General features: G+C 36.3%; 1 protein-coding gene across 1 annotated transcript; it reads left to right on the forward strand.

The window, feature by feature from the left end:
• Positions 1-565: 565 nt before the first annotated feature.
• Positions 566-22,688, forward strand: LOC134843614 (26S proteasome non-ATPase regulatory subunit 1-like). Its single transcript, XM_063859774.1, has 12 exons — positions 566-618; positions 696-739; positions 809-882; positions 948-1,011; positions 1,128-1,379; positions 1,457-1,633; positions 13,137-13,265; positions 13,498-13,724; positions 13,902-14,079; positions 19,540-19,739; positions 20,204-20,294; positions 20,681-22,688. The coding sequence occupies exons 1-12, from the start codon at positions 600-602 to the stop codon at positions 22,481-22,483; spliced, it is 3,258 nt and encodes a 1,085-aa protein (XP_063715844.1). The 5' UTR covers positions 566-599; the 3' UTR covers positions 22,484-22,688.
• Positions 22,689-23,431: the final 743 nt, after the last annotated feature.

A 23,431-nucleotide genomic window follows, 5' to 3' on the forward strand; every position in this document is an offset into this window, starting at 1 on the left:
CTGATGGCCTAAAATTAGTAACTTTTTACTTAGCCCTAAACAGACCAGAAAATCAACTGGCAAGGTCGAGACGGTGAAAAACGAGTGGAATTAAGGTAACTGACGCCTGCCAGTCGTTAATAGGTACTTTTTCCACGCTCCGTCGCTGTGTAGTATTTGGGCGAATGTTACAACAATTTTTTTTCTCTCAAATAGTTTTTTTGATTGAAGTATTTTGTTTCTATTTCTGCTAGATTGCTCTGTTTTTTTTCTGATGTATGAAAATAAGTTGCTTGTTTTGTGATTTGTGAAACAGTTAAACATCGTCTGATCAACTATTTACTTCACTAATCTAAGTGAGTGTTCACTAACCTAGAAAAGCTATTGCAGATGATCTAGACTTGCTGGTAAGAGCTTGAATAAAACTGTCGATACTTGCATAGTGGATAGTTGTGGTCATTTGTTTGGTCAATTCTTGAGTTATTGTTGTCCAAAACAATCTTGAATATTGGGAAATTTAGAAAGAAAAAACCTAATTTGTTGCGTTCAATTTTGTCCTTAGGTGTGGTAGAAGCGCAAGATTTTTTAGTTAACTTATTTCAGATTGATTTAGATTAAACATGCGACTTTCTTCAGCAGGTATTCTTTAGCTATTTTTGAAATACCGAAGATTTAATTGTAAAGCTACAAACCAAAAGTGCTTTGATTGTTTGTAGAGGGGATCATTTCGCTTCTGGATGACCATGAAGCTGACGTTCGCGTGAGTTAATCAGAAAAAAACGACGAATAATAGCTAAATAGATTCAATTCATGCTTGGTAGTTGTTCAGGTATTTGCGCTCAAACGACTTGACGATCTGTCGAACATTTTCTGGGTAGAAATAGCTGATTCAATTGAAAAAATGTAGGCGTGTTTGAAATAAATAATTTCAATCTCAATGGAAACCAATTACCTGTTGTCTATTGTAGCGAGAGAATATACGATGACGAAAGTTTCCCTGAGCGTCAATTGGCCGCACTTGTTGCTTCAAAGGTTAGTTTTTTTTATAAATTGACTGCAACGGACGTTGAGTTCAAGAAAAAGACATGAAACATGTTCTCGCAAACAACAATTATCAGTGCATAATTAATTGAAACCTCTTCTGCTAGGTCTTTTACAATATTGAGGCATACGAAGAAGCTGTTAGTTATGCACTAGCAGCAGGGAAGCTTTTCGACATTGAGTCATCGTCCTTGTATGTGGAGACAATAATTTCAAAGTGCATCGATGAGTACGTAGCAATTCAAAGCCACAACCTAACTGTGAAAGAGCCATCTGAGCGAAGATCAATCGACAGTCGTTTGGAACACATAGTTCATCGAATGTTCGAAAAGTGTACACAGAATGAGCAGTACAAACAGGTAAATGTGTAGCTTTTTAAAAGCTAGACGTTCGAATTTTTTAAAATGGTCCCAAAACCCATGCTAACATTTTGCAGCTTATCGGAATGTCCTTGGAGTCTCGCAGACTGGATGTGTTCAGTCGAACTGTGCGTGAAGTGAGGCAGAAGCAGCAACTTAATAAAATACCGTCTGGCGTGACCTCACTTGATCTCCTATCATATGCCATGTCCATCTGTCTGAAGTTCATGCACAACAGACAATGGCGCGACATGGTACGTTTCAGATATTTGAATTCCTCTTGCGATCAGAAAGAGAAACTTAAGCAGTCACTAGACTTTTCCGGTCAGACGCGTTGATAATGGAAGAATTCTTGGTTCTCTCTTCTTTACTCTATTACAATGGCATTAAACTAACATTTCTAAGATAAATTAGGTCATTATCGGCATACTCCTTTAAACTTTTGGAAGCAAATGTATTACAATTGTTTGCTATACTTTTTTGTTTACACAAGCAAGTGTTGTAGTATGAACTTTCTTTTTTTCCAACCTAAGTCGCAAATAATGGTGCCACCTTTTTCTGCATCGCGTTGGTAATTTATTAGCATTTGTAGCTGCTCTATATTATTATTATTGTTATTATTATCTATATCTACCTATCTATCTATACTATATTTAAATGCTAGTGACAGCTATCTCCCATGTTTAAGCATAATAATTTTGCATGTTTAACGAAAGAATTTTTTCATCTTTAAGCTATGTCATATATTGCAATGCTTAAGAATTTTTTTTAATTGGTTTTCAGCTAGGTCATTAATTTTCAGTAATTTTTTTTTTCGAGGCCACATTAAGTCTGTCTGTATAACTGCTTTTTTATTTAATTTGATTGTCTGTCTACCCGTCTACTAACTTTTTTTACTTTCAATTTGGTTTCGACGATTCAGTTTAAAATAATACTACTGTTCAACGGTTTTCTCTAATCTTTTTTTCTCTTTATCTGGCTCCAACCTTGCCTCCAATTATAACTGCTCAATTTTTTGTAGTTTTCTAGATATGACATTTTTTGTGATTTTAAAATATTAATTTTTTTTTGAAATTCTTTACCCTGTATCTGGTTGATGTCGGGGTACTCTCAGGAGTTGCGAATCTTGCCTCCAAATATGACTGCTCAAATCCTTTTAGCTTTCGAGATATGACGTTTTTTGTGATTTTTCAAAATAAAATTTCAAAAAAAATTAAATCCATTTTTCTTCAAAATATGAAAAATCGCAACCCTGTAGTTGGGCGCTATCAGAGTATTTTCAGGGGGTTGCGAACCTTGCCTCCAATTATGACTGCTCAAGTTGCTGTAGTTTTCGAGATATGACGTTTTTTGTGATTTTTTCAAAACAATTTTAAAATATTTAAAATTATTTTTTTTTTCAGAATTTGAAGTTCTTTACCCTGTATCTGGGTGCTGTCATGGTACTCTCAGAAGTTGGGAATCTTGCTCCAAATCTGACTGCTCAAATTCTTTTGTTTTTCGAGATTTGACGTTTTTTTGTGATTTTTCAAAAAAGTTTTCAAAAAAAGTTAAAATAATTTTTTTCTTCAAAATTTGAAAATTTGCAACCCTGTAGTTGGGGGCTATCAGAGTACTTTCAGGGGTTGCGAATCTTGCCTCCAATTTTGACTGCTCAAGTTGGTGTAGTTTTCGAGATATGACGTTTTGTGATTTTTTCAAAACAATTTTCAAAAACAAATTAATTTTTTTTTCAAAATTTTAAATTCTTGAAGCTGTAGTTGGGTGCTGTCAGGGTAATCTCAGGAGTTGCAAATCTTGACTTCAAATATTACTGCTCAATTGCTTTTAGTTTTGTCGTATGACGTTTTTTGTGATGTTTTCAAAAAGTTTTCAGAAAACCCAAACAAACTTTAAAAAAAAAAAATTAAATTCCCAACCCTGTAGTTGGATGCTTTTGGGGTACTCCCAGGGGTTGCGAATCTTGCCTCCAAATATGACTGCTCAAATTCTTGTAGTTTTTAAGATATGACGTTTTTTGTGATTTTTCAAAAAAGTTTCAGAAAACCCAAATAATTTTTTTTTTCAGAATTTGAAATTCGCAACCCTGTTTTTGTGGGGACTATTAGAGTACTCTCGCGGTTTGCGAACCTTGCATCTAATTATGACTGCTCAAAATTTTGTGTTTTTTGAAGTTTTCGAGATATGACTGAGTTTTATGAAAAATTTCGAAAAAATGTTTTTTAATTTGAAATTTCTTATCGTGTAGTTTGGTGCTGTCAGGGTACTTCCAGGAGTTGTAAATCTTGCCTCCAAATATGACTACCCAAATACTTGTACTTTTCGAGATTTGACGTTTTCGTGATGACGAAAAAAAGGAATTAAAAAAATTATCAAATATGAAATTACCAACCATGTAATTGGGTGCTTTCAGAGTTCACTAAAAGCCAGCAGATCTGGTTTCCAGATCATGTTTCCAGTTTTTCATGTTGTCAAAAATTCGAAGCACCGAAGGTGCGTTACACTCTAGTTATTATTAAAGCTTCGCGGTAGAACCGCACGGAGTGATTCCAAAACAAAAGAGTTAATTTAGAGTATCACGGCATCCAGAGCACATGCAGGCAAACCTCCATGTGCACAGTCTATCGACATCGAAGAAGTTGTTGAAATACTGCCAAAAGAAGTGTAAAAGTCTTCCTTTCAAACCATTGCGTGAGACGTCAATTTTCTTACTGATGATATTCAGGAGTCTCGGTGTGCGATACCAGAAATTTCCACGACTAACTTCGAGGTTAAGAATGGGTAAACTGAATACTTGTAATGAGGAATTTCTTGTGTTGTAACTTGGTTGATTGAAAGACAGAAACCTTCTCCAGTCGAAGTTGTATTTGTTTTCCATTATTTTAGAAAGCGTTAAGACGTCATGTATCTGCATATTCATCGATATCGTCGCAAGAGTCTTGAGTCGGGTTTTGTAGCTTGTATCAGGATAGCCAAGTATCCAATCTGCCGCTCTGCGTTGGACTTGTTCGATTGTCTTCAAGTCGGTTTTGGATGGAAAACAAACACAACTGCCGTACATGATAATGGGGACTATCATTGACTTGTACATGTTAAATTTATGATACCATGTCAAACTCGGAGAGCTGTTGCGCTTGATAGGTGAAAGCATAGTGTTTGCCTTTCTGCATGCTGTTGTAAAGTGAATGCTCCATTTGAGGTTGTTCGTGAGAATGACGCGCAAAGCTTTTTCTTGAGTGACACGGGAAAGTAGTTGACCCAGTATGTTAAGGCTTGTGTTGGAGCTTTTCTCCCAAACGAGATGAGGTGGCAGTTGTCATAATTGAATATGTGACCAGTGTTTGCCGATAAATATGCGTCCGTGGCCGAGAGAGCAGGGCGTGAGGCTCCAAATCTCGAAGTCGCTGGTTCGAATCGGAAAAGTAGTAAAGTTTTTTTTTTAATTCGAAGCTTAATTCTTCTTTTTTTATTTAACTTTTGAAAGCTTCTTTTTTTGTCGTTTTCTCGCGATTGTTTGCGAAGCACAGCTGCGCCTCAATGTTCAAATATTTAAACAGGTTCAATTTATCTTATACAGACTAAGTCAACTTATGTTGCGTTATTTCGAAGGCAAAATATATCAATATGCGATAATGTTTCAATTTGTATGGGTCGTAAAAAAATTTGAAACCTGTGAATTTTTTTTACATTGGTGTTTTCGGCTCAACAATGGTGCCACCTTTTTCTGCTTCGCGTTGGTAATTTATTAGCATTTGTAGCTGCTCTATATTATTATTATTGTTATTATTATCTATATCTACCTATCTATCTATACTATATTTAAATGCTAGTGACAGCTATCTCCCATGTTTAAGCATAATAATTTTGCATGTTTAACGAAAGAATTTTTTCATCTCTAAGCTATGTCATATATTGCAATGCTTAAGAAATTTTTTCAATTGGTTTTCAGCTAGGTAATTAATTTTCAGTAATTTTTTTTCGAGGCCACATTAAGTCTGTCTGTATAACTGCTTTTTTATTTAATTTGATTGTCTGTCTACCCGTCTACTAATTTTTTTTACTTTCAATTTGGTTTCGACGATTCAGTTTAAAATAATACTACTGTTCAACGGTTTTCTCTAATCTTTTTTCTCTTTATCTGGCTCCAAACTTGCCTCCAATTATAACTGCTCAATTTTTTGTAGTTTTCTAGATATGACATTTTTTGTGATTTTAAAATATTAATTTTTTTTGAAAATCTTTACCCTGTATCTGGTTGATGTCGGGGTACTCTCAGGAGTTGCGAATCTTGCCTCCAAATATGACTGCTCAAATCCTTTTAGCTTTCGAGATATGACGTTTTTTGTGATTTTTCAAAATAAAATTTCAAAAAAAATTAAATCAATTTTTCTTCAAAATATGAAAAATCGCAACCCTGTAGTTGGGCGCTATCAGAGTTTTTTCAGGGGGTTGCGAACCTTGCCTCCAATTATGACTGCTCAAGTTGCTGTAGATTTCGAGATATGACGTTTTTTGTGATTTTTTCAAAACAATTTTAAAATATTTAAAATAATTTTTTTTTCAGAATTTGAAATTCTTCACCCTGTATCTGGGTGCTGTCATGGTACTCTCAGAAGTTGGGAATTTTGCTCCAAATCTGACTGCTCAAACTCTTTTATTTTTCGAGATATGACGTTTTTTTTGTGATTTTTCAAAAAAGTTTTCAAAAGAAGTTTAAATAATTTTTTTCTTCAAAATTTGAAAATTGGCAAACCTGTAGTTGGGGGCTATCAGAGTACTTTCAGGGGTTGCGAACCTTGCCTCCAATTTTGACTGCTCAAGTTGGTGTAGTTTTCGAGATATGACGTTTTTTGTGATTTTTTCAAAACAATTTTCAAAAACAAATTTATTTTTTTTTTTAAATTTTAAATTCTGTAAGCTGTAGTTGGGTGCTGTCAGGGTAATCTCAGGAGTTGCAAATCTTGACTTCAAATTTTACTGCTCAATTGCTTTTAGTTTTGTCGTATGACGTTTTTTGTGATGTTTTCAGAAAACCCAAACAAACTTTTTTTTTAAAACAATTGAAATTCCCAACCCTGTAGTTGGATGCTTTTGGGGTACTCCCAGGGGTTGCGAATCTTGCCTCCAAATATGACTGCTCAAATTCTTGTAGTTTTTAAGATATGACGTTTTTTGTGATTTTTCAAAAAAGTTTCAGAAAACCCAAATAATTTTTTTTTCAGAATTTGAAATTCGCAACCCTGTTTTTGTGGGGGATATTAGAGTACTCTCGCGGTTTGCGAACCTTGCATCTAATTATGACTGCTCAAAATTTCATCGATATCGTCGCAAGAGTCTTGAGTCGGGTTTTGTAGCTTGTATCAGGATAGCCAAGTATCCAATCTGCCGCTCTGCGTTGGACTTGTTCGATTGTCTTCAAGTCGGTTTTGGATGGAAAACAAACACAACTGCCGTACATGATAATGGGGACTATCATTGACTTGTACATGTTAAATTTATGATACCATGTCAAACTCGGAGAGCTGTTGCGCTTGATAGGTGAAAGCATAGTGTTTGCCTTTCTGCATGCTGTTGTAAAGTGGATGCTCCATTTGAGGTTGTTCGTGAGAATGACGCGCAAAGCTTTTTCTTGAGTGACACGGGAAAGTAGTTGACCCAGTATGTTAAGGCTTGTGTTGGAGCTTTTCTCCCAAACGAGATGAGGTGGCAGTTGTCATAATTGAATATGTGACCAGTGTTTGCCGATAAATATGCGTCCGTGGCCGAGAGAGCAGGGCGTGAGGCTCCAAATCTCGAAGTCGCTGGTTCGAATCGGAAAAGTAGTAAAGTTTTTTTTTTAATTCGAAGCTTAATTCTTCTTTTTTTATTTAACTTTTGAAAGCTTCTTTTTTTGTCGTTTTCTCGCGATTGTTTGCGAAGCACAGCTGCGCCTCAATGTTCAAATATTTAAACAGGTTCAATTTATCTTATACAGACTAAGTCAACTTATGTTGCGTTATTTCGAAGGCAAAATATATCAATATGCGATAATGTTTCAATTTGTATGGGTCGTAAAAAATTTTGAAACCTGTGAATTTTTTTTACATTGGTGTTTTCGGCTCAACAATGGTGCCACCTTTTTCTGCTTCGCGTTGGTAATTTATTAGCATTTGTAGCTGCTCTATATTATTATTATTGTTATTATTATCTATATCTACCTATCTATCTATACTATATTTAAATGCTAGTGACAGCTATCTCCCATGTTTAAGCATAATAATTTTGCATGTTTAACGAAAGAATTTTTTCATCTCTAAGCTATGTCATATATTGCAATGCTTAAGAAATTTTTTCAATTGGTTTTCAGCTAGGTAATTAATTTTCAGTAATTTTTTTTCGAGGCCACATTAAGTCTGTCTGTATAACTGCTTTTTTATTTAATTTGATTGTCTGTCTACCCGTCTACTAATTTTTTTTACTTTCAATTTGGTTTCGACGATTCAGTTTAAAATAATACTACTGTTCAACGGTTTTCTCTAATCTTTTTTCTCTTTATCTGGCTCCAAACTTGCCTCCAATTATAACTGCTCAATTTTTTGTAGTTTTCTAGATATGACATTTTTTGTGATTTTAAAATATTAATTTTTTTTGAAAATCTTTACCCTGTATCTGGTTGATGTCGGGGTACTCTCAGGAGTTGCGAATCTTGCCTCCAAATATGACTGCTCAAATCCTTTTAGCTTTCGAGATATGACGTTTTTTGTGATTTTTCAAAATAAAATTTCAAAAAAAATTAAATCAATTTTTCTTCAAAATATGAAAAATCGCAACCCTGTAGTTGGGCGCTATCAGAGTTTTTTCAGGGGGTTGCGAACCTTGCCTCCAATTATGACTGCTCAAGTTGCTGTAGATTTCGAGATATGACGTTTTTTGTGATTTTTTCAAAACAATTTTAAAATATTTAAAATAATTTTTTTTTCAGAATTTGAAATTCTTCACCCTGTATCTGGGTGCTGTCATGGTACTCTCAGGAGTTGGGAATTTTGCTCCAAATCTGACTGCTCAAATTCTTTTATTTTTCGAGATATGACGTTTTTTTTGTGATTTTTCAAAAAAGTTTTCAAAAGAAGTTTAAATAATTTTTTTCTTCAAAATTTGAAAATTGGCAAACCTGTAGTTGGGGGCTATCAGAGTACTTTCAGGGGTTGCGAACCTTGCCTCCAATTTTGACTGCTCAAGTTGGTGTAGTTTTCGAGATATGACGTTTTTTGTGATTTTTTCAAAACAATTTTCAAAAACAAATTAATTTTTTTTTTTAAATTTTAAATTCTGTAAGCTGTAGTTGGGTGCTGTCAGGGTAATCTCAGGAGTTGCAAATCTTGACTTCAAATTTTACTGCTCAATTGCTTTTAGTTTTGTCGTATGACGTTTTTTGTGATGTTTTCAAAAAGTTTTCAGAAAACCCAAACAAACTTTTTTTTAAAAACAATTGAAATTCCCAACCCTGTAGTTGGATGCTTTTGGGGTACTCCCAGGGGTTGCGAATCTTGCCTCCAAATATGACTGCTCAAATTCTTGTAGTTTTTAAGATATGACGTTTTTTGTGATTTTTCAAAAAAGTTTCAGAAAACCCAAATAATTTTTTTTTCAGAATTTGAAATTCGCAACCCTGTTTTTGTGGGGACTATTAGAGTACTCTCGCGGTTTGCGAACCTTGCATCTAATTATGACTGCTCAAAATTTCATCGATATCGTCGGCAAGAGTCTTGAGTCGGGTTTTGTAGCTTGTATCAGGATAGCCCAGTATCCAATCTGCCGCTCTGCGTTGGACTTGTTCGATTGTCTTCAAGTCGGTTTTGGATGGAAAACAAACACAACTGCCGTACATGATAATGGGGACTATCATTGACTTGTACATGTTAAATTTATGATACCATGTCAAACTCGGAGAGCTGTTGCGCTTGATAGGTGAAAGCATAGTGTTTGCCTTTCTGCATGCTGTTGTAAAGTGGATGCTCCATTTGAGGTTGTTCGTGAGAATGACGCGCAAAGCTTTTTCTTGAGTGACACTGGAAAGTGGTTGACCCAGTATGTTAAGGCTTGTGTTGGAGCTTTTCTCCCAAACGAGATGAGGTGGCAGTTGTCATAATTGAATATGTGACCAGTGTTTGTCGATAAATATGCGTCCGTGGCCGAGAGAGCAGGGCGTGAGGCTCCAAATCTCGAAGTCGCTGGTTCGAATCGGAAAAGTAGTAAAGTTTTTTTTTTAATTCGAAGCTTAATTCTTCTTTTTTTATTTAACTTTTGAAAGCTTCTTTTTTTGTCGTTTTCTCGAGATTGTTTGCGAAGCACAGCTGCGCCTCAATGTTCAAATATTTAAACAGGTTCAATTTATCTTATACAGACTAAGTCAACTTATGTTGCGTTATTTCGAAGGCAAAATATATCAATATGCGATAATGTTTCAATTTGTATGGGTCGTAACAATTTTTGAAACCTATGAATTTTTTTTACATTGGTTTTGTTTTCGGCTCAACAGGTTAAGACCCAAAGTTTGTCGCCTTTGTTGTCGCTCTTTAAATTATATCTATTTTCATTAAAGGCTGTTTATGAACTTCGTCCGATGCAAACATGAAGTTTTTTGTATCTGATATTTTTCATCTTTTTTCTAGTAATTTTTTAGATTGTTTTCCTTCCACTATCTTGTTTTTCAGATTGTTTCTTTTCACTAGCTTAAATTTTTGATTTGCATCGCGAGTGCTGCGAAGCTCTGCTTCGCCTCTGTGTTAAAAATTCTAATTTAATCAAGCGTCTGGCGCACAGGTTAAACATCTACTTGAGACGGCAAAGGTTTGTTGTTCGAATCCGGCTGGATCTGTTTTTTTTTGGCAAACTAGAGTTTTGTGCTTTTTCTGGCTATCGTCCGTCTGTTTATTTGAGTCGACTTAGTTCCCTTACCCCAATTTTTTGTGAAGTTTCAAGTTTTTTCTTAGTTGCTATAGCACTTCCAGGAGTTGTAAATCTTGCCTCAAAATATGACTACCCAAATACTTGTACTTTTCGAGATTTGACGTTTTCGTGATGACGAAAAAAAGGAATTAAAAAATTTATCAAATAGGAAATTACCAACCATGTAATTGGGTGCTTTCAGAGTTCACTAAAAGCCAGCAGATCTGGTTTCCAGATCATGTTTCCAGTTTTTCATGTTGTCAAAAATTCGAAGCACCGAAGGTGCGTTACACTCTAGTTATTATTAAAGCTTCGCGGTAGAACCGCACGGAGTGATTCCAAAACAAAAGAGTTAATTTAGAGTATCACGGCATCCAGAGCACATGCAGGCAAACCTCCATGTGCACAGTCTATCGACATCGAAGAAGTTGTTGAAATACTGCCAAAAGAAGTGTAAAAGTCTTCCTTTCAAACCATTGCGTGAGACGTCAATTTTCTTACTGATGATATTCAGGAGTCTCGGTGTGCGATACCAGAAATTTCCACGACTAACTTCGAGGTTAAGAATGGGTAAACTGAATACTTGTAATGAGGAATTTCTTGTGTTGTAACTTGGTTGATTGAAAGACAGAAACCTTCTCCAGTCGAAGTTGTATTTGTTTTCTATTATTTTAGAAAGCGTTAAGACGTCATGTATCTGCATATTCATCGATATCGTCGGCAAGAGTCTTGAGTCGGGTTTTGTAGCTTGTATCAGGATAGCCAAGTATCCAATCTGCCACTCTGCGTTGGACTTGTTCGATTGTCTTCAAGTCGGTTTTGGATGGAAAACAAACACAACTGCCGTACATGATAATGGGGACTATCATTGACTTGTACATGTTAAATTTATGATACCATGTCAAACTCGGAGAGCTGTTGCGCTTGATAGGTGAAAGCATAGTGTTTGCCTTTCTGCATGCTGTTGTAAAGTGGATGCTCCATTTGAGGTTGTTCGTGAGAATGACGCGCAAAGCTTTTTCTTGAGTGAGACGGGAAAGTGGTTGACCCAGTATGTTAAGGCTTGTGTTGGAGCTTTTCTCCCAAACGAGATGAGGTGGCAGTTGTCATAATTGAATATGTGACCAGTGTTTGCCGATAAATATGCGTCCGTGGCCGAGAGAGCAGGGCGTGAGGCTCCAAATCTCGAAGTCGTTGGTTCGAATCGGAAAATTAGTAAAGTTTTTTTGTTAATTCGAAGCTTAATTCTTATTTTTTTATTTAACTTTTGAAAGCTTCTTTTTTTGTCGTTTTCTCGCGATTGTTTGCGAAGCACAGCTGCGCCTCAATGTTCAAATATTTAAACAGGTTCAATTTATCTTATACAGACTAAGTCAACTTATGTTGCGTTATTTCGAAGGCCAAATATATCAATATGCGATAATGTTTCAATTTGTATGGGTCGTAAAAATTTTTGAAACCTATGAATTTTTTTTTCATTGGTTTTGTTTTCGGCTCAACAGGTTAAGACCCAAAGTTTGTCGCCTTTGTTGTCGCTCTTTAAATTATATCTATTTTCATTAAAGGCTGTTTATGAACTTCATCCGATGCAAACATGAAGTTTTTTGTATCTGATATTTTTCATATTTTTTCTAGTAATTTTTTAGATTGTTTTCCTTCCACTATCTTGTTTTTCAGATTGTTTCTTTTCACTAGCTTAAATTTTTGATTTGCATCGCGAGTGCTGCGAAGCTCTGCTTCGCCTCTGTGTTAAAAATTCTAATTTAATCAAGCGTCTGGCGCACAGGTTAAACATCTACTTGAGACAGCAAAGGTTTGTTGTTCGAATCCGGCTGGATCTGTTTTTTTTGGCAAACTAGAGTTTTTGTGCTTTTTCTGGCTATCGTCCGTCTGTTTATTTGAGTCGACTTAGTTCCCTTACCCCAATTTTTTGTGAAGTTTCAAGTTTTTTCTTAGTTGCTATAGCACCCGTGCTTGACGATAAAGCTCGGGAGTTCGGTTCCAGTCGGGGCGTGTTTTTGTGCAAACTGAAAATTTTCGGCTAATTTAGATTTTTGTCTGTCTGCTTATTTTTTTCGTCATAGTTCCCGCAGAATAGTTTTTTTGAAAGTTTGGCATTTTTGTAGCATTCCGAAAGCTCTTGGTAAAGTTTATAATGGTGCAGGTAATTTTGATCCGGACCTTTTGGGCTTTTTTGCGATTCTTAATTTTTTTTTTGTGACAAAAGATATTTTTTCCAATTTTTTTTTTAAGAGTAATGAACGTAGTTTAGACTCTTATATAGGTCTTGCTGATTTTTTTTTTTTTTCAGGAGTCGCTAATAACTACAGAGGTGCATTCATTCATATTGATGCATTCATGAATGCATTTTTTGAGTTCAATTGAAATTCATCCGCTGAAATAGCACTCTCCAAATACGAACGTGGACATGGCGCGAAAAACGTGAACGATTTCTAGTTTCGAAAATGGAATTTAATTTTTAGATTTCCAGCGGAATAAAAATTTTACCTATCGATCCAGTTTTATCTAGTTGGCTCATGTTATCAAAAAAGTGCCTATCATAAATTGTTCTAGAAATTCAGAGAGCTTAAAGGTCATCTCTTTTTTGAAATTCGAAAGTTGAGATTTTTTCAAGAAAGTCTGTGGTTTTTTATGTTTACTTGCTTTCATTACTCTTTTCCAATCTTCGATTGGCTATGTTTTTTCTTTTCATTTGATTTTAATCACAGTCGCTCATTTTTGTATCCAAATTGGTGCGAAGCTCAGCTTCGCCTCTGTGATATTACTCAAAGTATCAAAAGATCAATAACTGACCATTTCTGTGTTCAGGTTATGCGTGAGGTGGTTGAGCTGTACCGGGAGGAGCTGGTGCCGGACTACATCCAGATGGCTCAGTGTCTCATCTTTCTGAACGACTCTGGTGCAGTGGCAGGCATGCTGGACACCTTGCTGAACACGGTAGGACAAAATAAAGCCTCAGTTCGAAACAAAGACTTTATCAGAACGGTTGACTAAAACCAAAAAGTGATAGAAAAAAATGTTCAGGATCAAAAGTTAAAAACAAGAGACTACGTTTTTGTTTTAAATCAAATTGAATCGATCAGTGTACGGTTTTGAGATGAATTCTTTTTTCCTTCTTGTATGTTTTGAGCACTGAATTTGTTGGCGACTTCACCTTTTTCTTTTGCAGAACGAGGAGCTGTCGTACCAGATTGCATTCGATGTATACGAGAATGCGACTCAACACTTCGTCACTAGTGTGTCTCGCATCCTGTCTGGAGAGTCGGCTACCTCAGAAGAGCATGCGCGCGGAGGTGCAGGAGGCACTTCTACTCTCCCTCCTGCGGGAGGAACCACTCCTTACTCTGATGTCACCTTGATGGAGTCGGGCAACACCTCGGCCATGGAACAGACTGGGTATGCTCAGCCCATTGAAAGTTGTTGAATTGAGAGACAATGAGTTGAAACCTCTGTCGAACTCATTTTATTGTCGCCAGAAAAGTTCAATTACAAGTTTTTCAATTTACTAAGTGAAACCGCAGCTGAATCAATATCTACTACCTTATGTCTTCGAGTTTCTCGTGTTCTTTTCAGAAGTGAAACCCCGATGGATACCTCTGTGTCGCAGGCGTCTACTGTAGTGGACACTCCTGTCACGACAACCGAAGAAGTCACTCCAACCTCAGACTCGGCGGCTGCTGCGCCTCCCGGAGAATCTTCCCCAACTGCAAGCACCGCCGAAATAACTAAATCTGCAGGGCCACCGTCTAATGTGAGAAATTTTTCGGAAACATGGAAATTGTAGAAGCCGTTAGACCGTGAGATTTGTAATACTTAGTGTCAGATTTACCTAGAGCCAAACTAAAACAACGAAGTGATTCTCACTTATGTAGGTCTTGATGATTTTTTTCAGGATTTTATTCACACTCAAAATTGATTTTTCGCGGTTCGACTTTTTATATATTTCGAGTTCAGTTCTTTTCTTTTGTTAAAAGAAAGGCAAACTCCGCTGTTGAACGGAGGAATCCCTGATGTGCGAAGGACCAAATCTGTGAACGTTTGGTGCCAAACCAATCGGAGCTCAGTATTCAAGAAAGAAGCGATAATTCTGTCAGTGTACAGTTTAAAGGGCGTTGATTGTTTGAGAATTTTCGCACATTCGGTCCTTGGCACATGATAATAGCCTTCTATCGAGAAATAAGAGATTTTCAGAAAATGATTATACGCTGGCTAATTATTAATCCGACTTGTGCAGCTTCTCTGTTTTTAAATAAGAATGTCCGAAATTTTTGGAATTAATTTTAAGTTCTTACACAAACGATTATAGTATTAACATTTACCCCAATCACAAATAAAAGTGCTAATTTAGCGACACTTTTGTTACAAAAAAAACATTTGTAATTTAACATCGTGTTGCGAGGACGTGAGACTCCTAATTTTGAGTTCCGACACATCAGAAGTTTTGTTTCACTTTTTTCTTTCAACTTTTAGACCTACTTTATGCCGTATACCTGTTTGTGTTTGAGAATTTCAGCTTCGCCTCTGAAAAACAATTACTGTTACGATCACTGTCATAGAAGTGGAAAAAACTATGGCGGTGGGATTTCAACCAACTTTCGCTTCCTCAAATAATGCTCACAGTGATTCAAGCGTAGTATCTTGTTGACGTTATTTCAGTCCTAAGTAAATGTATTTTTAAAGTTTCAAAAAAAGTTTTCAGGCTCAAAATCAGATTAAGAAATCAAAACCGAATTTATGTTTCGACCTGAACACTTTTTGAAAATTTCTACAGTTATAGTTGTTTTTAGCTAATATTAAGTTTAGGTCCTGCGATTTAAACGTCTTTCAGTCGTCCGTGGTTAAAAAAACGGAAATTTTGAAACAAAAATCTCATTTTTTCTTAAATTGTTTTTCAATTTCAAGTGAAATTACTGTGGTCGAGACATGTTGTGCTATTTGAACAGCAAAGGGCTATCATTTTTTCATTTTTAGCTTTCATTGTTTTTATCTATGCTTCTGATTTTTTTCGAAAGTTTTGCCCCCTGTATTTGTTACTGGAGATTTACTGCGATCTTTGAACGCATTTTTTTGTAATGGGTTAAAATTCAAAAAGCAATGGGGGAACATGAAAAATTTGATCAGAGTTTGCGAGAAACAAGCGAATTTGTTACGTGAATTTCCTAGGTATTGTATCATGCAATTGCTGCCGTGGAAATGCAGGATGCTAACATGTGTAATGTTTGAAAATCTAAATGCGAATAATTTGTTTTTATATTAGGTAATATGAAGTTTCTCTATGAAACTCATTGGAAAAATGTATTGTTTTGTGCATTCGTGGTTTTCGTTTCAATTATTGTCAGCTTAATTTTTTTTTAAGTCCTGACATCTAGTATTTTATCTAGTACAGCGTAGAACTTACAAACAGACTGAGTGATTCATTTTATATATAAATCAATTTTTGAATGAAATTTTATCACATTTTTTTGATTTCGAGGTTTTCGTGTTAGCTTTTGTCGGCCTAATTTATATTTTTTCCAATATTTGCTGTATTATCTGATACAGGGTTTGTAACGATTTTCAAGAAATGATTATACGCTAACTTTTTTTCTGGCTTTCATATAAAGAATGTTTGTGCTGGGTGCAGTTTTCTTCAGACAGTTTCTCTTATTATTTTTTACAATAATTTTGGACGAATTTTCTGTATTCCATGTTTACGCAAGCTAGTGTAGTGTTGTAGTACCAATCTTTTTCATCAAACCGAACACGCGAAAAAACGCTCATTTTCTGGAACTTTCAATTCATAGCAAGGCAATTTATTGACTTTTTTGGTCCCTTGTATTTGCGCCTTTTCAAGTGAACATATGTAGTAATGTCAACATTTTTACTTTTGTTGTTTAATTCCGTTTTTACAATGTTCTCTGTATCATCTAAAACAGCCTGCTTGTTACAGTTTTTCAACAAATGATTATACGCTAACTATTTTTTTCCGACTCACATAGAAAGAATGGAATGTTTGTACTGGGTGCAGTTTTATTCAGACCTTTTTTCTGATTCTTTTTATAACAGTTTTGAACGAATTTTTTGTATTCCATCTTTACGCAAACGAGCGTAGTGTTATATTACCAAATTTTTTTATCAAATATTAAAACAGCTCATTTTCTGGAACTGTTGATTCGTAGCATTGGCAATTTATTGGATTTTTGGAGCCTAGTATTTGCGCCTGTTCAAGCGAACATAAAAGGGCATTTTAAATTTTTGATTTAATTGTATTATGGTTTTGTGCGCTCATTTTTTGTGCACGTTTTAATTCGTCGAATAGAACAGTGCGCCCAATTATCGTTTTTTTTTTTTGGTTTGTTAGGTGGCAGATTTGCTAGCGTATCGATTCATTTGATCTCGCTTATCGAATGGAGGAATGGAGTGAAATTGCATTTGTGCTCGCTTAACAAAGACTAGGTGAAAGTGTGCGTTTCGTCAAACGCGTTTTAAGAAGGGTTAGATTTTGACAACAAATAATGACGGCAAAAACTGCTCAATTTTTGCGAGAACTGCTAGCTAATTTATTGCGCGATTTTTGCTTACAAGGTTTTCTCTTATTTATTGAGAAAGAATTTTTCTTTAAAAAAAACGAATATCAACGCATTACTGGTTCAAGAATGATCGGTAGTTTTATAAATTGTCAGCAAAAAAGTACTCATTGTTCTTCGTTGAAAGCAATCAAATCGACAAGAGTTTTGAAATTCAATGAGCTGTGTTGTTTTTACGCTTGTGATTAGCAAGCATTATCAAACCGGATTATATTATTTTTTCGGGCTGACAACTTATTTAACAGAATCACCGGTATCTTGGTTCATAATGAATTCTAACTTAAAAGCGGATTGAATTGACTTAAAAAGGGATTTCGCTTTTCATACATTGAAAAACGAAATCCCTATCCGAACTGTGTGAATAGCTGAACGTTTTCTCGACAGCTGCATTTACCCTATGTGTGTAGTCTGTTATTATCTATTTTGGCATCATGTACAGCGAAATTTTTGTTCGGACTTTCGATACGAAAGTAACGGAATATTTGTGCTCGGGGTGGGTTTTTTTTTCTTCTGACAAATTTCGACTTTTTAACTAGCCATTTTTGACGGATTTTTTTTATATCATGCAAAAGGTATTGTTGTCTTGAGCTTAAATTTGAAAAGATATTTCACCTGTGATCATTTTTCGTTAAGTTATGGGGGTTTAAAGATTGCCATTTTGGCCAATTTTGCGACAATTAACGCGCGATATATTTCGCGCTATTAACGCGTAAGCGGAGATGGAGAGTTAATCCGTCATAGAAATCGTTCCAAATTGGCTGAAAGAAGCTTATTTGCCATAATTGGTTTAAAATAGCGAAATCTATTCTTTTGTACTTTATATGTCGTGTGGGGGAATGATTTCATAAAAATTTCAAATTTTAGAATTTTTTTTTTCATTTTATTTTATTACATTTAGTTTTTTTTTGTAACTACTGCCCCATAAACCTTAAAAGGCAGTCGGAACATACAGGGCTTCGCCCTGATACGAGCAGTCTTGTTAGACTTTAGTTTTGCCGCCTTCTTGCATGTGCTTGCAAAGTGCAGCTTCGCCTCTGAAAAACAGTGGTTGTTGCGATCACTCTCTTAGAGTTGGAAGTAACTATGGCGTGGGGATGTTTTGACTGCTTCAAATAAAGATAGCAGGGTCAAGTGTAGTATAATATTAACCTGTTTTTGATCCTGATTAATCTTTAAAAAATGCAGGGATTCGAGTGTTATCATCATATTTACGTAAATTTGGTCCTGATTGGCCTTTTTACCCTTGAGATAAGACAAGCAAGGGTAATACAATCGGGTACTAAATTGATGGCAAATTTGACCTGAAATCTTAATTCTGATACGATTCTTAGCGGTCTTCGGTATTATTTCATTTTATTTTTGCGGTTTTAAGCTAATTCAATCGTCCTTCATTAAAGAAAGACACCGATAATTTAAAAACAAAAATTGAAGCTCTCGAGTTCAGAATTAAATAGATTGTTCACGTGCGAGTATTGTTTTCGAATTTATAGGATTTCGAAATTGTCAATTTGGCAGCAATACTAGACTTATTTATTTTCATTTATCTGTAACGCTCGAAGGGTATGTGTGCTTGTTTTTGCACGCTAATTTGGCCACAATGATCCTAAGTTGAGTCAAAGCAAGCTAGTTTGTCCACTTTTTTCCTAATACAACAAAATAACATCACTTGGTCGTGATGCTGTTTGTAGGCAGAAAATTGAATCAAAAGATATTAAATTTTAATACCTCTCATTTAAGTTTAGTGAACGATTTGAATTTTCTTATTTCTAGTCATTTGATTTTTTTTCTGGAAAATGTTTTAGATTATGACTCTACTTGATGTCTTAATTACATGAATTCACATTCAATGCGAAATTTATGCTCTGCAATAAAAAAAATGGCAAATAGCAGTTTTGTTTGCATTTGTGGATTTTGAGGTCCCCAGCGAGCCAGCGAGTAAAAATATGCCTCTTGATCCAGTTTATCCAGCTTACTCGAAACTGTAATAGCTGTTCTGTGATGTAAATTTTTAGAAAAAAACTTTGTTGGTAATTCTCTGTTGGCAATTTTTCTTTAACCGAAAAACTTGAAGTGCAGTCCGAACATCGAAGGCTTTGCCCGTTTTGCGAGCAGTCTTTTCATAATATCATTTTAGTTTCAGAAAATCTGTCAGTAGGTTTCTTTTTGTGTAAAAGGACGAAGGAGTTTTTACTTATATAAGTCGTGTCGTGATGATGTTTTTTCAGGAAAGTCTCAAAATTTGTTCACGCTCAACTTTGCTTTTTCACTGTTTGGTTTCGATTGTTATAAGGAAGTCAAACTCCACTATCGGCTTTTACCTTCAAAAAGTTTCAATCATAAACATCTTGATATTCAAAGAGCTTCAACGTGATAGTACTTAGTTTTTGAAATTCGAAAGTTGGAAAAGGTTCCGAAGTTTTCGATCAAACTTGCTTTTGAGTTTCCATGAGTTCTTTATTTTTTCGAACTGTCTGTTTGCTATATTCTCAAATTCTAAAACTAGGAAAACATTTTTTCATCTTTTCAAATAACAGTCTTTGTTTACTTCACCGAATTTTTTTATATAAAATGCACCGCGTGCATATATATTCTCTATTTCATTGTCTTCAAAAAGCAGAAGAAAACGTGATATGCTTGCATTTCAGCCCCGGGAGCGTCTCCAATTTATTCTGAGTGGAGAGGCTACAATTGAGGCGCACCTGCAATTCCTCATGCGACAGAACAAGACAGACTTGGTGCAGCTGAAGGCTGTGAAAGAAGCCACGAGGAACTCGATCCAGCACAACGCCACAGTAATCGCCAATGGGTTCATGCATTGCGGAACGACCACAGATGCATTCCTCAGGTACAACACCTCAAGAGCATGTCAGGCATTTTTTTGTTGGAAGTTGTAGTGTAACTATATCTGTAACTGAATCCAGCTGCACGGAGTATGTACTAAATAAACGTTCAAGCTATAGCTCAGTTATGAATTTACGATCACATGCATAAAGACTACTACCGGAAAGCTGCTAAAAACTACAGCAGTAAAACTAGTTTTATTATAAACCTCACTTCTTCAAACCGTTAACAGTATCTCATCTGCATCGGATTCTTTTCCGCGCCCAGAAATCTGTTTTTATAAAATTAACGAAATATGATATGGGCACTGCGAAATTCAGGAGCACCTCCTTGTCTGCGATAGAGAGAATGCATTATTAGAAAAAGCGAGAAATGAAATTGCTGTAGCTTGAGGCAGAAGCATCAATCTATTGATTACTCTTTAAGATAGTTCCATTGTTCAAAATGTAATTTTTGTATTCTGTTTAGGGACAACCTGGACTGGCTGGCTCGTGCCACCAACTGGGCGAAACTGACAGCCACTGCTACTCTAGGAGTCATACACAAGGGGCATGAGAAGGTCCGTCGTAGCATTCAATACATAAATAAAATCCCTATAAATGGTTTCATGCTTTTTATCATGATGCTTTTCGACTTATCATTTTACTCCTCGATTTATTGAGTGTCAATGAACGTAGTTAGTGAAAACACTTATTTAGGTCGTGATTTTTGTCGAAGGCTTCAAAAAAGTCAAGACTTTTGACACTTTTCCAACTGTTTGTTGGCTATGTTTAATATTATTATCGAAACTGATAGTCCTGGCCAAATAATTGAATGTTTATTAAGTCAACAATCTTCATGTGACCTGAATTTAAATAACGCTTATCCTTCCAATGTCGAACACCGATTTTGTTTTAAAAAATTTATTATCTTATGAAACGTTTTTTAACCCTTTTTCTCTCGTAGGATGCACTGGATCTTCTATCAGTCTACCTCCCAAAGGGCTCGTCCACTGGAACATCGAGTGGCTACATGGAAGGAGGGGGACTATACGCACTGGGACTAATCCATGCTGGACATGGCAAAGCAATCATCGAGTACCTCATGACTCAGGTGAAGGACGCCGTTAATGAGCCTGTGCGACACGGAGGATGTCTGGGACTGGGCCTGGCAGCACTGGGATCTGGAAGATACGACGTTTATGATCTACTTAAGCAAAACTTGTTTCTGGATGATGCTAATGTTGGAGAAGCTGCAGGAATTGCAATGGGTCTGGTGATGTTGGGTTCTGCGGATCCGCAAGTGTTCATTGACATGACATCATATGCGCATGAGACTCAACATGAAAAAATTGTCAGAGGGCTGTGTGTCGGAATTGCACTGCTGATGTACAGAGCGCTGGAAGAAGCAGATGATTATATCGAGATGTTAAGTAATGACAAAGATGCTCTGCTGAGACGAAGTGCTGCATATGTGACTGCGATGGCATATTGCGGAACCGAACACAACAAGTCGCTCAAGAGACTTCTAAGAGTAGCCGTTACGGATGTGAACGATGATGTTAGGAGAGCATCAGTCGAGGCAATCGGGTTTCTCCTTCTCAGGAGTCCAGAGCAGTGTCCAAATGTTGTTAAACTTCTTGCTGAGAGCTATAACATGCATGTGCGCTATGGAGCGGCCATGGCTTTGGGAATTGCATGTGCAGGTACAGGAAATAGGGATGCCCTGAATATTTTGGAGCCCCTTATCAAAGATTCGCAGAGTCTAGTCAGACAAGGTGCAATGATTGCAAGCGCAATGGTTCTGATTCAACACACACAAGTGAAGGTAGCAAAGGTGAAAGAAATAAAGGATCTGTTTTTCAATACTGTAAATGACAAACATGAAGACACAATGACCAAGTTCGGGGCTATTTTGGCGATCGGAATCGTGAATGCGGGAGGTCGGAATTGTACTATATCGCTGCAGTCTAGAAGTGGTCATATATCTTTACAGAGCGTAGTTGGCATGCTATGTTTTCTACAGTTCTGGTACTGGTTCCCGTGTGCCAATTTCCTATCACTTTGCTTTTCGCCGACGTGTGTAATTGCTCTAAACAATCAGCTAAAAATGCCTAAGATGCAGATTAAATCTAACGCGCCTCCGTCCCATTACGCCTACCCGCCAGCTATGGAGAGCAACACAAAGAAAGAACAAGAGAAAGTGGAGACAGCAGTTTTGTCCATTACCGCAAAAGCCAAGGCTCGTGAGAAGCAAAAGCAAAAAGACAGCGGAGAAAAGATGGACGTTGATGAGACAAAAGAAACCCCAAGCGAAGGGGTTGAAAAAATGGAAAGCGAATCGGCAGCTCCAAGTAGCAGTGACTCAAAAAGAGAAATTAAAATGTCAACCAAAGAAGATTCAAAGACACCAGCAAAAGATAAGGAAGAAAAGGCTGATAAAGTAGCATCACCGACGACAAGTACAACAAAAGAAGTAGTTGCGACACCAGCTGCAGAAAAGAAGCGAGAAACGGAACCGTCTTTCGAACTCCTGGACAACCCGGCGCGTGTGATGCCCCAACAGAGAAAAGTTGTCTGTTTACCAGAGGGGTGTGGGTACACGAGTGTGAAACCAGTTAGTCTGGGAGGCATTGTGATTGTGAGCAAGGTTGATAAGGAATCAGAAGAAGAGTTGGTACCGCCTGTCCCGCTGGGCGGCAGCAAGAAACAGGAGGACGATGAACCGGAACCAGAAGCACCCGAAGAGTTTGAATGGACTGAGGATTGAAATTTAACCACCCAACAATGAATGAAGGGACTTGAAACTGCGGCGTATAATGAAGAGACGTAAATGTAATTATGATTGTGAAGTTCACAGTTAACATTTTGGCGGTAGTTGTTGAAATTATGCGATGTAAAATTGGAGGTATTGTTTCAAATTGATCTTAAAATTAAATGAAAACAACTGTGTTGAATTTACTTCTTGAACCACAGTTTTGGTACGACGAGCTTTACGAAGGTTTTTGTTAATCGCGGTTGTAAAGTACCAAAGTAACCATTTTGAAGCCGTGTATCATTAATCCTCTCAGTTTTGACGTCTCATAATTGACGTCTCAGTGCTAATTTAATGCTGAAATTGAGTTTTTCTATTTATTTCGTTAAAAATTAAACATCAACGTTTGTAATTTTTTTGTCATTTTGCTCTACATGTTTTCCACTTCGTAGCTTAAGTTGAATTTTCTCACCGGTAGCTTGCAACGATTTGTAAGTTTGTACCGCAAGTTTTGCGAAGCACCGCTTCGCCTCTGCGTTATTAATATAAACGCTTCAAAGATTTAAGATTTTTAAATTACAATTTTTTGTGCCACATTCGAGCCGTTTCTTGCGTTAAGAGCTGTTGTAATCATAAGGAAAAAAGATCGAGCTCAAAATGTTTTATGATTTTAATTTTAGGTTGGGTTTATAGTATCTGTTTGGTATCAATTTCAAGTTAAAAAATGATAAATTTTTCTTTATTGCTGTCTTTTTTCACTAAATTTTTGCTATGGTTTTGCTGATTGCTTTTTACATTCGCGAGAGCAAAAGTCTTGTGATCGGTAACTAGATTTTTTTTACCGTAAACATTTTGTACAACTCTTTTTTGCTTTTCTTACTTGTTTCATGATTGAACCTTAACAACTTTCAGGCACGTTCCCGCTTGGCGTAGAGGTAACGTCGACGCCGTTGCTTTCTGATG

Source organism: Symsagittifera roscoffensis, chromosome 4 (genome assembly GCF_963678635.1).
Source record: "Symsagittifera roscoffensis chromosome 4, txSymRosc1.1, whole genome shotgun sequence".
NCBI lineage: Eukaryota > Metazoa > Xenacoelomorpha > Acoela > Convolutidae > Symsagittifera > Symsagittifera roscoffensis.

Coding starts and splice junctions, on each gene's coding strand:
- LOC134843614 (XM_063859774.1), top strand. Junction 14,080..19,539: donor CTGCAGGGCCACCGTCTAAT/GTGAGAAATTTT, acceptor CTTGCATTTCAG/CCCCGGGAGCGTCTCCAATT. Junction 19,740..20,203: donor ACCACAGATGCATTCCTCAG/GTACAACACCTC, acceptor TATTCTGTTTAG/GGACAACCTGGACTGGCTGG.